Below are 12,659 nucleotides of genomic sequence, written 5' to 3' on the forward strand. Positions count from 1 at the left end.
GCTTATGACGTGGGCTTAGATGTTGAATCTGTGATAGTTATCCTCAACAGGCATCTTACAGACTACTAAAGGGCATCCTGAAGCTCAGAACCTAAAATAAAATGCCAGCTGAAGCCATTTAGTCCTGCGGTGCCCATCTAAGGGCTCATTATAAACATCACCTGCCTGGGCGCACACTTCATCAACAGCTTAGCAAAATAAAAGCAGACAGCGCAGGACATTATGAATGGCGGCATCCTCATAATCCGCGCACGTTCCCGAGAACAATCGGCTCTAACGACTTACGGAGACGAGATAAGAGGCCGGCTGCCGAAATAAAAAGCGCAGGAATTTAATTTAAATTTAAGTAAAGAGAAACCTGATTACTGGAACTGCAGACTAATGCGTTTGCTTTCAGAGAGTGAAACGTAGAAATTAATTATCTTGGCCAACAGGCAGAGCGTTGGAACAATCTTGGAAAAGAAGTTCTGAGATAATACAGAGAGGATTTAAAACAAAATACAATACAGCTGGTTACTTTCATGCTGGGAACTAACTATTAAAAAACAAAAGGCCAAAAGGAATGCTGAGATACAGACCAGTATGTGCTAGAAAACACCACAGCAGATAGAGACACCCCAAGCAGGGTGCTATAATGAACACTAGATAATGTTGTCATGGACAACACTAATGTAATGTCGAGATGTCAGAATATTGACATTGTTTTTCGTGTCAGTCTGTCCCCATATATTCTATCCGTGTCAACATTTTTCAAAAATGTCAACTTTTGCGAGGTTGATATTTAGCCATGTCGACTTAACCCTTGTGAATTTGTCAAAATAGGTGTATAAATTGCCAACCAAACATTTTTAATTATCATAACGACCGGTAATGTTACCTTATATAGGAAATATTGGAACAAATGTAATAGGGTGAGAGTTTCAGAAAGTGAAAGATTTTGGGAGAGTTTTCCCATTTTATTAAAGCGGCAATCAATCATTTACACTGAAAAACCAGGTTGATTTTGCCATGTAATTGATTGCTGCTTTTTAAAAAAAAAAAGGGAAAACTCTTCCCAAAAACGCTCACTTTCTGAAACTCTCACCCTATTACATTTGTCCCATAATCAAACATTTTTTATTTGAATTCATATAACAAATTAGTATTATTATTATTTTATTTTATTTATAAAGGCGCCACAAGTGTTTCGCAGCGCCGTACAAAGGAACAGTACAGGGAGACAAAACTTACAGTAAATAGATAACAGAAATAGATTACAGGTAAAATTAATGCCACAATTCAATACACATTACAGCTTAAATATAAGCAGTGAGGACTTGACCAATGTGCTACTAGGGGCTGGTGGCCAAAGATGGAGAGGAGTATGTGGACGAAGATGGTCTCTGAGTATGGGAGAGCTGTGAGTGAAATGTAAAGAGAAGAGGGCTTAGACGACATGGGCCCTGCCCTGAGCAGCTTACAATGTAGTAGGAAGGGGACCGATTGCATCAGGTGCAAGCGAGTGGGAGGAGGCTTGATAGCAGCAGGTAAGCAGGCAGAGATGCAGCTGCTTGGCCATGGAAACCATACCATTAAGTGCCAGCTGCAGAGCTTATGTGCTGACATTAATGCCAGTCAGAACTCTTCTGCTTTGGAATCAGCAGGATGTTGGCGATTTTTTCTATAGGCCAGATGTACCAAGCGTCAAAAAGTGATAAAATGGAGAGCGCTATACAACCAGCCAATCAACTCCTAACTGCCATGTTAAAGGTTGTGTTTGAAAAATGACAGGTAGGAGCTGATTGGCTGGCTGTTTATCACTTTTTGAAGCTTGATACGATATCTGGCCCTATGCATCACAGCAGTTGTTGACCCAGCTCTGGGATTTTACATGATCTTCCGCTTCCTGCCAAAGTTGCTGCTGTTCCTAAAAGCTTCCACTTTCTAATAATGGGGCATACGGTATGTATTAAGCCTGGTGAAGAGATAAAGTGGAGAAAACGAGGAGGTAAAGTTGATAACACACCAGACAATCAACTCCCAACTGTTATTTTTCAAACACAGTTGATTGGCTGGTGAGTTATCTCCTTCCCTGTATCTTCACCAGGCTTTATACATCTGCCCCAATGTCATTTACAGTGCAGTTGACTGTGGAATATCCAGCAGGGATGAAATTTCACTAACCCTCCAAAGGTGACCCATATTATATTACAAATGTAGGTACTTGATTTTACACACCAGTGGCAACATGTCTGATTGAACTACCTACATTCAATAATTACCATTTGGAGCCAAAATACGTTTGTCCATATAGTGTATTTAAATGCAGTTAAACATCAAATAGCAAAGACAGAGGAAACCTGGGGCACTGAATATGCTGTGGAACTACACATACCAACATGCCCGGTCTCAGTTTTGCTGAGACAGGACATGCTTGGATTTGTAGCCCCACCCCCGTGATAGGGTCACATATTACAATGTGATCCTATGCAGTAATATTCTGCCCTGATCGCATGGTATAAGCCAGGGGTGGCCAAACCGGTCCTAAAGATCTACCAACGGTGCATGTTTTCCAGGCAACCTGTGGATCTATAGTAGGAATTAATGCAGCAGGTTTGAAAATGTGACAGGGTTCGCAAATACGCGCTTTAGCCTAAAACGGCCACCGGGGACTCAGTTTTTCAAACTGAAGGGGTCCCCGAGGACGCGCTGAGCTGCGCCTGTGAGCCGCCGTTAGCCAATCACAGCAGCGGCCGCCGGGACCCAATCATTACACAGTGGCCGCCCGGCAGCCAATCATTGCAAGTGCGCGCCCTGCAGTTACTAAAGCCGTGCGCCCTGCCATTTGTGAGAGCAGGTTCACGGTCAGTGTCTGTGCGGCTCTGCATCCTTCTGCGCCCCCACCCCTGTGGCAACCAGAATAACCCCCACCCCCATGGCAACCAGAATAACCCCCCTGGCTACCAGAATAAACACCACCCCCCCCCCCCCCTGCGCCGACCAGAATGTAACCCCTGCAAGCAGCATGTAACCCCTGCAAGGAGCATGTAACCCCTGGCAACAAGCATGTAGGTAAGCAGCACTTATTTGCTATAATACATACTGGGCATTACGGTGTGTGCTGTAATGTGTACTGGGCATTACGGTGTATGCTGTAATGTGTACTGGGCATTACGGTGTGTGCTGTAATGTGTACTGGGCATTACGGTGTGTGCTGTAATGTGTACTGGGCATTACGGTGTGTGCTGTAATGTGTACTGGGCATTACGGTGTGTGCTGTAATGTGTACTGGGCATTACGGTGTGTGCTGTAATGTGTACTGGGCTTTACGGTGTGTGCTATAATGTGTACTGGGCATTAGGGTGTGTGCTATAATGTGTACTGGGCATAACTGTGTGTGCTGTAATGTGTACTGGGCATAACTGTGTGTGCTATAATGTGTACTGGGCATTACGGTGTGTGCTATGTGTACTGGGCATTACGATGTGTGCTATAATGTGTACTACTATGTGACCACACCACTTCCCCCCCAAAGAACATGCCCTCAATTTTTAGCACGCGCCTTCGGCGCGCACTGTCCCTGTTTTCAGGTTTGTATAGTTTCTAGTATACATGTATCTTTATGCGAGTGGGCCAACGGTGTGTGCTGTAATGTATACTGGGCATTACGGTGTGTGCTTCAATGTGTACTGGGCATTACGGTGTGTGCTGTAATGTGTACTGGGCATTACCGTGTGTGCTGTAATGTGTACTGGGCATTACGGTGTGTGCTGTAATGTGTACTGGGCATTACGGTGTATGCTGTAATGTGTACTGGGCTTTACGGTGTGTGCTATAATGTGTACTGGGCATTAGGGTGTGTGCTATAATGTGTACTGGGCATAACTGTGTGTGCTGTAATGTGTACTGGGCATAACTGTGTGTGCTATAATGTGTACTGGGCATTACGGTGTGTGCTATAATGTGTACTGGGCATTACGATGTGTGCTATAATGTGTACTACTATGTGACCACACCACTTCCCCCCAAAGAACATGCCCTAAATTTTTAGCGCATGCCTTCGGCGCGCACTGTCCCTGTTTTCAGGTTTGTATAGTTTCTAGTATACATGTATCTTTATGCGAGTGGGCCAACGGTGTGTGCTATAATGTGTACTGGGCATTACGGTGTGTGCTATAATGTGTACTGGGCATTACGGTGTGTGCTATAATGTGTACTGGGCATTACGGTGTGTGCTGTAATGTGTACTGGGCATTACAGTGTGTGCTGTAATGTGTACTACTATGTGACCACACCACTCCCCCCCCCCCCCCCCAAAAAAAAATGCCCTAAATTTTTAGTGCGCCTGCGGCGCGCACTGTCCCTGTTTTCAGGTTTATATAGTTTCTAGTATATATGTATCTTTATGCAAGTGGGCCAATTGATACTTACCCCCCCCAACCCACATGTGCCATGCTGGGGAGAAGGGGAGAGGAGGCTTTATTCCGTTAGGACCCAGAAAAGGTCCGGCAGGACCCCAATTTTTAGAAGTGAAGGGTCCCCGGGACCCACTTTTTTGGGTGGTTTTCGCGAACATTGTGTGACAGTTAGTAATGACTACAGCTGTGCACCAGCTAGGGGATTTGGGTCATGTGACAGTTAGTAATGACTACAGCTGTGCACCAGCTAGGTAACCTGGAAAATGTGGACCGTTGGTAGATCTCGAGGACCGGTTTGGCCAGCCCTGGTATAAGCGATCGGTAATAAATGGGCCCCTAAGTAACCAAAAAACCCTGCTCTCAGCAATGTACACGGTATCCGAACAATATGCAGCACTATTGTATAGTTGTTTTTTTACTATAAAGTGACACCAATATCACAACAATAAAGTATTGTCATTTCCGAATGAGATCCGCATCACAGATAATGTCACACCACTATTGAAGAAATGGACAGCTAGAAGTGGGGGCTGACATTGGTCATGACAATAAAGCCAATTTGTAGGGAGAATAACCAAGCAGAAGGAACGTCTCACTGGCCGCGGGTGAGAGAGCGGGAGCTATACATCACATGGCGGGGACTGGGACAGTGCTAATATACGCAGTGCAGAAACCATGCTCTCCTATACTCACCATTTATCATCCTCGACATGTCCAAGACGGATTTGATAAATGTTGTTTTTCTTGACCTGAAAACGTCCCTGGCTTGGTTCTTCCAATGGTACAAATGTCACAACTCTCCTGGAGGCATCTGGAAGTGGGATTAGAACACATCCATATTACTGATCTGCCATTATTCTACTTACACTAACGGGTTCATTAGGTTTCCACCAGAACGGCTACACGAAAATGTCTGTCACATAATACTCTTCCTATGTTAGTTATGAATTTCAATTATCATTATGACAGTCATGAATGCTATTGGGGACATATGACCCAAATGCAAATACAGTATAAGGATATTAGAAGACATAGAGGAGCATCCCAATTATATAAGGCAGTGGTTCCCAAACTGTGTGCCGTGGCTCCCTGGGGTGCCTCAGGACACATGCAGGGGTGCCCTGGGTTGGTAGTCCAGGACCAACTTAAATCATTAATGGTTAATTATTTATGATTAAAAGCAATGCTGGTGGCTGCCAATAATAAAATGTGTACAAACAGAAGCAAATCCTGCCCTTTCCCACATAACTGACCCTAAGAATCACATATAAACCCAATTTTAATACATTTTTTTTGGGCCTAGGGGTGCCGTGAAAAAATTCTGATACTCTAGGGTGCCGTGAATCAAAAAAGATTGGGAACCCCTGATATAAGGGTTCAAGGTCGCACCTCAAGGCACATACAGTATTCCTAAGGTGAGTAAGTACATTAATTGGGGTTCCATGAGGTACAAGATAAAAAAAGGACACCCTAAAAACAAAAAACCTCATCTTGACATTTTCATGCGTCAATCATTTTCACATCAACCTTTGCCTGTGTTGACCTATTTTCTATGTTTTGGGGTCCACAACATAGACACTCTCCTTTTTAATGTGGAACTACTGAACGACATCCATAATTCTTGTATTGTTGCTTGAACAAAATGGCAAATTACTGGCACATTCTCTGGTAAATTATTGTAGAGATGGGCGGGTTCGGTTTTACTCAGATTTACTTGGTTCTCAAATCCAGATCTTATTGGCTATTGGCTGTCACATGTTTTGGATAGCCAATAAGATCCGGATTTGGGAACAAAGTAAATCCGAGTAAAAACGAACCCGCAAATCTCTGGTAAATATTCAGTGCACCTGGTTCCGCTCAGTTTTGTGTTTTTTTTTGCTTTGCAAACAAAGCTGAACCAGGCCCCAGGGGTATGCGGTCATTAGGAAAACAGTGTAGAGGTCAACAGTGAAAAAGGTTAACCGCTATTGGTTGACAGTCAAAAGGTTGACACATGAATTAGGACGACATGCATTAGGTTGACTTATTCATACTTAAGCTGTGTACACACGGGGAGATTTCAGCACATATCGCTGGAAATATGGTTGCTGAGCGACCATATTGCCAGTGATTTCATGTTCTGTGGAAGATAAATCGCCAGGAGCACGCTCCCGCTGCCAGCCCTTCATGGTCGCAGGTCACAGGAGCATGCTCCTCCGATTATGGCTAAAAATCACTGATTTCTAGTCAAAATAAGGTAGAGACAAAATAGCTTGCAATTTGCAGCCAAAATCGCTGGTCGCTGATGAAAACGGTACACTGAGCAATATACTGCTGAGAGACATTGCAAGTACACTGAGCAATATATTGCTGAGAGACATTGCAAGTACACTGAGCAATATATTGCTGAGAGATTTTAAGCCGAAATTGCTCAGCGACCAAATCACACCGTGTGTACACAAGCTTTCCTCTCTCTGCACATGTTACATCTGCCCCCCCTGCAGTGCACATGGGGGGTTATTCTAGTTCATTCTTTCTGACAAAATCCTTCTTAGATGGACAAAACCATGTGCACTGCGGGTGGGGCAGATGTTACTTGTGCAGAGAGAATTATATTTGGGTGGGGTTTTTCTTCAAAGTGAGATCTATATTGCAGTGTAAAATCATGCAGTCAGTATTTTCCCTGCACAGAAACAAAATAACTCACCCAAATCTAATTCTCTATGCACATGTTACATCTGCCCCCCTGCAGTGCACATGGTTTTGTCCATCCAAGAAGGATTTTGTCAGAAAGAATGAACTAGAATAAACCCCATGGTTTTGCCCATTTTGAGAACAAATTTGTACTGCGATCCGATCTGAATAAGGGCCAAGGTGCAGTGTGAAAGCACCAGACCTTACAACCCGGGTAGAGTAACCCCATTTTCTGAGCGATATTGTTAACAATATCGCCTAGAGTGTATGGGGCTTAACAATTCTATACTATTTTGTGTAAGCAATACTGATGTAATAAAGGAAGATTATTGACAGTTTAAAGTGAACACCTGTTTGGGTAGAGCCAACATCTATATTCTGCTATATGACATTGTATGTGGTGTTTGCAACATGATATTAGTGTAAATCGTTGATATTAGTATAATATTACTCTACCGTTCCACATCCCCACTGTACAGTCCACATATGTTGGGTCACCGTATCATTCAGCACACCAGGAACCTTTGTATTCTGGTGGAATTAATGCAACAAAGAATATCTTTCCTTATGTATCAATGCCTATTTGCCTATAGATTGTAAGCAGGGCCCTCCTACCTTTTGACTGTCTGTAAATACCCAGTTTGTTGTATCACTGTCTCCTATTGTAAAGCCCAATGGAATATGCTGCGCTATATAAGAATTGTAAAAAAATACATGGTTTCCCCCAGCACACTGAATAGTATTAGTAACCAATCTTGAACACTACATGATAATAGAATTCAGAGATATTGGTTACATATACCTGCGCAGGTGTATGACATGCCCCCAGGCCACGTCAAGGCTTCTCTGTATGTACACTATAGTATTTCACTGGTGTCCTGCTCTGGGCTTCCTAGCTTGTGCTAGTCTTTTGGGGTGCCGCACCCTGCACCTAGATATAGCGCTAGGGACCCCCAATATACAGAGAAGCCTTGAGGGGCATATCATACACCTGCGCAGGTATATGTAACCAATATCTCTGAATTCTATTATCATGTAGTGTTCAAGATTGGTTACTAATACTATTCAGTGAGCGGGGGAACCAATGTCTTATTTTACTTACTCAGTATTAACCCCTCCCTTGCATGCACCTGAATGGTATTACTGAACTAATTGAGCATCTACCACTATCCATATGTATGTTGTTAGAGGCAGAAAGGAACTTACATTAGGAGGAGATGCAGGTTCGGATATGCCACATGGAGTAGTTTGGAGTTGCTCCAAGGTAGGTAGCTCTAAAGGTGCCCATACACGTTACAATTATTGTATACAATATCGCATCTCATCGAATCTCGGTTTTGTGATAAGATGAGATGAGATCTAGTACAAAAAGTATGTGCTGCACATACTTTTTGTACTAGATCTCACCGCAAAACCGATATGCAATGAGATGCGATATTGTATACAATAATTGTAACGTGTGTGAAAGAATGGCATTGTCGATAAGTGTATTTTGACATCTTCTACTCCATAGTAATTAATGTACATTTTAGCCCTATTGTTCTCCGTGTATGTCTCTATTCCCCATGTGTGTGTGTATTTCGGTACTTGTGGATTATCACGGCTCCCATCGCATGCCATATATAGTGGCATGCGATGGCATGCGTTGGGACGCGATTTTTGCAGCTTTTACAGTTTTATTACAAAATTGCATGCGATCGCATGCGTTTTTTAACAGAAAAGCATCCAAATGCATTGAAATTAGTATCAAACATGTTTATTGGCCCCCAAATGTCATTTTTGAGGCTGTACCACCCCCACTATCAACGCGAACCCGAAGCGTGGCGAGCGGCGACGGTACGCGCCCTACGACCTTTTCATACCCCCACTATCCACGTCGGCGTGGAGTTGAGAATAGAAAGTGTGGCGAGCGCAGCGGACACCTGTGAAGCCCGCGAGGGGACGCGTATACCTGTGAAGGTATCCGTGTCCGCTTGCTGCGCTCGCCACACTTTCTATTCTCAACTCCACGCCGACGTGGATAGTGGGGGTATGAAAAGGTCGTAGGACGCGTACCGGCTCGCTGCGCTTGCCACTCTTCGGGTTTGCGTTGATAGTGGGGGTGGTACAGCCTCAAAAATGACATTTGGGGGCCATTGAACATGTTTGATACTAATTTCAATGCATTTGGATGCTTTTCTGTTAAAATGCACCCCTGGGACCAGAGATGCCACTGAAGAGGATCCTGAAGGCCGCCGTGAATGCCGGGGGACACCGTGGATGTCGGGGGACCATCGGGGCATCACCAGGAGACCAGGTAAGTTCCCAAAAAATCCCTTTTTCAAAATGCTCGAGGTCCCGAGCATTTCGGATAAGGGATACTCAACCTGTATATAGAAAAAGATCTCAAACTGGAAGCCGGTCAATACTGGCTAGTGTGAAATAGGCCTTAGGGGTAAATTTACTAAGGTGAGAGGTGTAGTAGAATATGATTGGTTGCTACAGGCAACAACATCTCACTTGCAAAATGATATAGGGCCAACCTCACACTAAAAGTCCCAAAACCTATTTTTTTCTCCATAAGACTCCTGTGTCGCCTATGATTTCCTACAAACATGGTTACCATTCAATGGCCGTCACCATAATGGGGAAGCCTTCACCAAAAGTGGATGTGGTTCAACCGGAAAGTGGGCGGTACTCATGGTGACCCAATTTCCCCTGGGCACATTATGTTGTTACATAGAAAACTGTGCAATGATGGTACATGCCTGTGATGACGAGCTCTTTCCGGGGCTGTGTGGACGCGTAGTGCGGGTTACACTTGGGGATGAGGCTCCGCAGCACAGCGGTACTCCCTACGTCAGCCCCTCCCCCCGCAGAGACGCCCATCCTCTCCAGCACATGCCCATCCCCCGCTGGGCAGCAGCGGAGCTCGTGAAGGAGGGAGAGCAGCGCCCCCAGCAGCTCATCCTTGTTTCCGCAATGGTCGATCTCCCAACTCCTCTCCGCGCAGGCCCCGCACAGCCTCTTGTTCAGCACCTGCGGCCTCTCCAGCCACACTGTCACCGCGGAGCAGAATCCGCCGGGCAGTACGCAGCCGGGGTCCCTCACGGAGATCTGTCCCTGCTCCGGCATCCTCCCTACTGGTTCAGCGTGGACACGAAGACCCAGGAACCGGCACGCCTAATCTACTGTCTAAATACATTGTCCCCATGACATGGAGCCATTTTCCCTGAGCTCCGTAATAGCATGACAAGGGCTTTTGGGCTACTAAGAAATGGCCGCCGCCACTCAAGAACACGCATGTTGTGCTCGCTACCTCTTAGCCAAAACAAACAGCTGGAATTCCTAGCTGTCGCATAATGATGATGCAGCAGCTCTGGGTCTTCTGCACGGAATAATATGAACTCGCTCAGTTATGGGTAAGGGCATTTTCCCCGAAACAAACATGGCAGAATAAGCGTCCATCTCCACTGCCTACAGGAACTTTGAATGCTGGAGATACCAGGTTTCAGTCACTGGCTGTCACTACGTACATACATAGCCGGGGAGCAAGGGAGGTGAGTGCTTCAGTGCAGGCTTTGTGTGACTGCTGTTTATACATTAGCACATTGCAGGCTGAGGGTAACACTGTTAAGTCTTCAGATGGGGGGGACCACAATTCCCAGCTTTCCATGAGAGTTTAATGGAACTGTCAAATTTAAAAGGGAAATTTTGACAGTTTCACTTGCACAAGATGAACCGACGCAGCTGCATGACAGCAGCATTGGTTGGGGTAAAGGTTGAAAATATGGGTTGTAAGGAAAGGAACCTGAAACCAGTGGGAGTCTGAGGGGTAAATTTCACTCACCATGATTTCGTCAGACGTCAGACTGCCTCATTCTGCTCCTCCTGCAGGCTTCATACTTTACCATCTCCAATCGGAGTCCACATGGATTGTAATGTATGGAAAACTGTAAAAAAAATAAAAACCTCATGGCAACCTTTTCATGCGTCGAGTCGACCATTGCTGTGTCAACTATATGGTGTTGACCTATCATCCTGATACCGTTCCAGCTATGTCATTTTTCATATAACAATTAGGGTCAGATGTATCCAGCTTCAAAAAGTAATAAAGTGGAGATGAAAATTCCAGCAGCCAATCAGCCCCTACCTGTCATTTTTCAAACACAGCCTGTGACATGACAGTTAGGGGCTGATTGGCTGGTGATTTATCATTTTCCATTTGTTCACTTTTTGAAGCTTGATACATCTGGTCCTAAGTCAGTTAATTGTCTGGAGCACATTTAACATTTGTAGCAAGTGATAACAAGAATATCACTCATTGTTAAATCTGCCCCATAATTTTGATATGGATAAGAGTATATCCGTGGGGTGGGTGTGGGTGAATGAGCTTGGTGGCGTGTAGCCCTGCTGTGACTTGAGGGTCTCCCTGCTGTAAGGTGAAGGTGGCCCTGCTGTGAGTAAGCATGACCTTGCTGTTGACGAGCACGGTGGAGAGTGGCTTTGCTGTAGGGTCAGCATGGTGGAAGGTGGCCTTGCTGTGGGGCGAGCACGATGGAGGGTGGCCCTGCTGTGGGGTTAGTGCGTTGGCAGGTGGCCCTGCTGTGTCACTGCATACTTTTCACAATATAAAAAAAAAAATCTGTGTGGTCCTTGTTTGTTTTTCCACACTATTTTCTATTGATTGACAGTAACCAAATATAAGACAAAGGGGGATATTTACTAAGATGGGAGTTCTTTTTCACATGGGATGTTGCTATGGGCAACCAATCAGATACCATCTGTTATCATCTAGAATCTAGAAGATAGCAGATGGTATCTGATTGGTTGCCCATAGCAACATCCCATGTGGGATAGAACTCCCGTCTTAGCTTATTTCCCCCAATGAATTATATATAATATGTTACAACAAGAATGTGTTAAAATCCACTAATCTACACAATACAGCAACAGATGAAAGAGGGCGCAATTCAGTGTATTTGGTCTAACCAGTAGGGTGAGTGCATTTGGATAAAGGAAACATGTTCAACGAATAAACTGATTCCATTTATATATAGTGGAGTGTGGTCACATAATACAACCCACAGGCAGTCTGTATTTATCCCTCCCTTTAGTTGTTAACACTGCAGCACGATACCCACTGATTAGAGTATAATCAATGATCATACCCCGAAATAGGGAGTTCTACAGCAGATCTCCATCTCCAATAGGATTTCTATTTATTTTGTGTAGTAAACTCAGTTATTGTCATTTTTGCTGTACTTTTATTTAAATGCATTTACTTATTTTTGTATTTCCCATGTACAAAGGCACAGGTACAATGTGATAAGCTGATAAAGGACTTTGGTACTACAGTCTGCAAAGGTTTTAAAGTCCATCAAAAGTTTATCAATATAATCTGTCAGCAAATAATATTCTGTTTAATAGTAATCTATTATAATGCTGTGATTCCAGTGATAACACCGTTCAGAGCTTGGATCGCTTTACTTTAACCCTGGCATTCTCTTTATAGATGATAATACAAGTACAGTAACTCTCTAGCTCCCTCTGGTCATGCGGACATTAAGGCACAAACCTAACATACAGTACATCCAGATAATAAAGGTC

At 44.3% G+C, this 12,659-nt stretch overlaps 2 protein-coding genes across 5 annotated transcripts in view; one reads left to right on the forward strand and one right to left on the reverse strand.

Annotated features, from left to right (window-relative positions):
• The window catches only part of TRMT44 (tRNA methyltransferase 44 homolog), a 39,418-nt gene extending 29,066 nt beyond the window's left edge, over positions 1–10,352 (reverse strand). Inside the window, exons 1-2 of one of the 3 annotated variants that reach the window (XR_014450700.1) lie at positions 9,818–10,352; positions 5,091–5,208 (exon numbers count right to left, since the gene is read on the reverse strand). Coding sequence is in view for 2 of the 3 variants with exons in the window: in XM_083152475.1 (XP_083008601.1) it covers positions 5,091–5,208; positions 9,818–10,184 (485 nt within the window). In the remaining variant the exon portion in view is untranslated. The remainder of the gene's footprint in view (positions 1–5,090; positions 5,209–9,817) is intronic. The other 2 variants (XM_083152475.1, XM_083152559.1) reach the window with 2 other exon arrangements.
• A 73-nt stretch (positions 10,353–10,425) lies between these two features.
• ACOX3 (acyl-CoA oxidase 3, pristanoyl) overlaps positions 10,426–12,659 on the forward strand; it is a 97,848-nt gene continuing 95,614 nt past the window's right edge. The window contains exon 1 of one of the 2 annotated variants that reach the window (XM_083152345.1): positions 10,426–10,471. In XM_083152345.1, the coding sequence (XP_083008471.1) occupies positions 10,452–10,471 (20 nt within the window). In that variant the 5' untranslated portion in view covers positions 10,426–10,451. Of the gene's footprint in view, positions 10,610–12,659 lie in introns of both variants that reach the window. The other variant, XM_083152264.1, reaches the window with a different exon arrangement.

The sequence above is a fragment of the Crinia signifera genome, chromosome 1, assembly GCF_055691185.1.
Source record: "Crinia signifera chromosome 1, ASM5569118v1, whole genome shotgun sequence".
Classification (NCBI taxonomy): domain Eukaryota; kingdom Metazoa; phylum Chordata; class Amphibia; order Anura; family Myobatrachidae; genus Crinia; species Crinia signifera.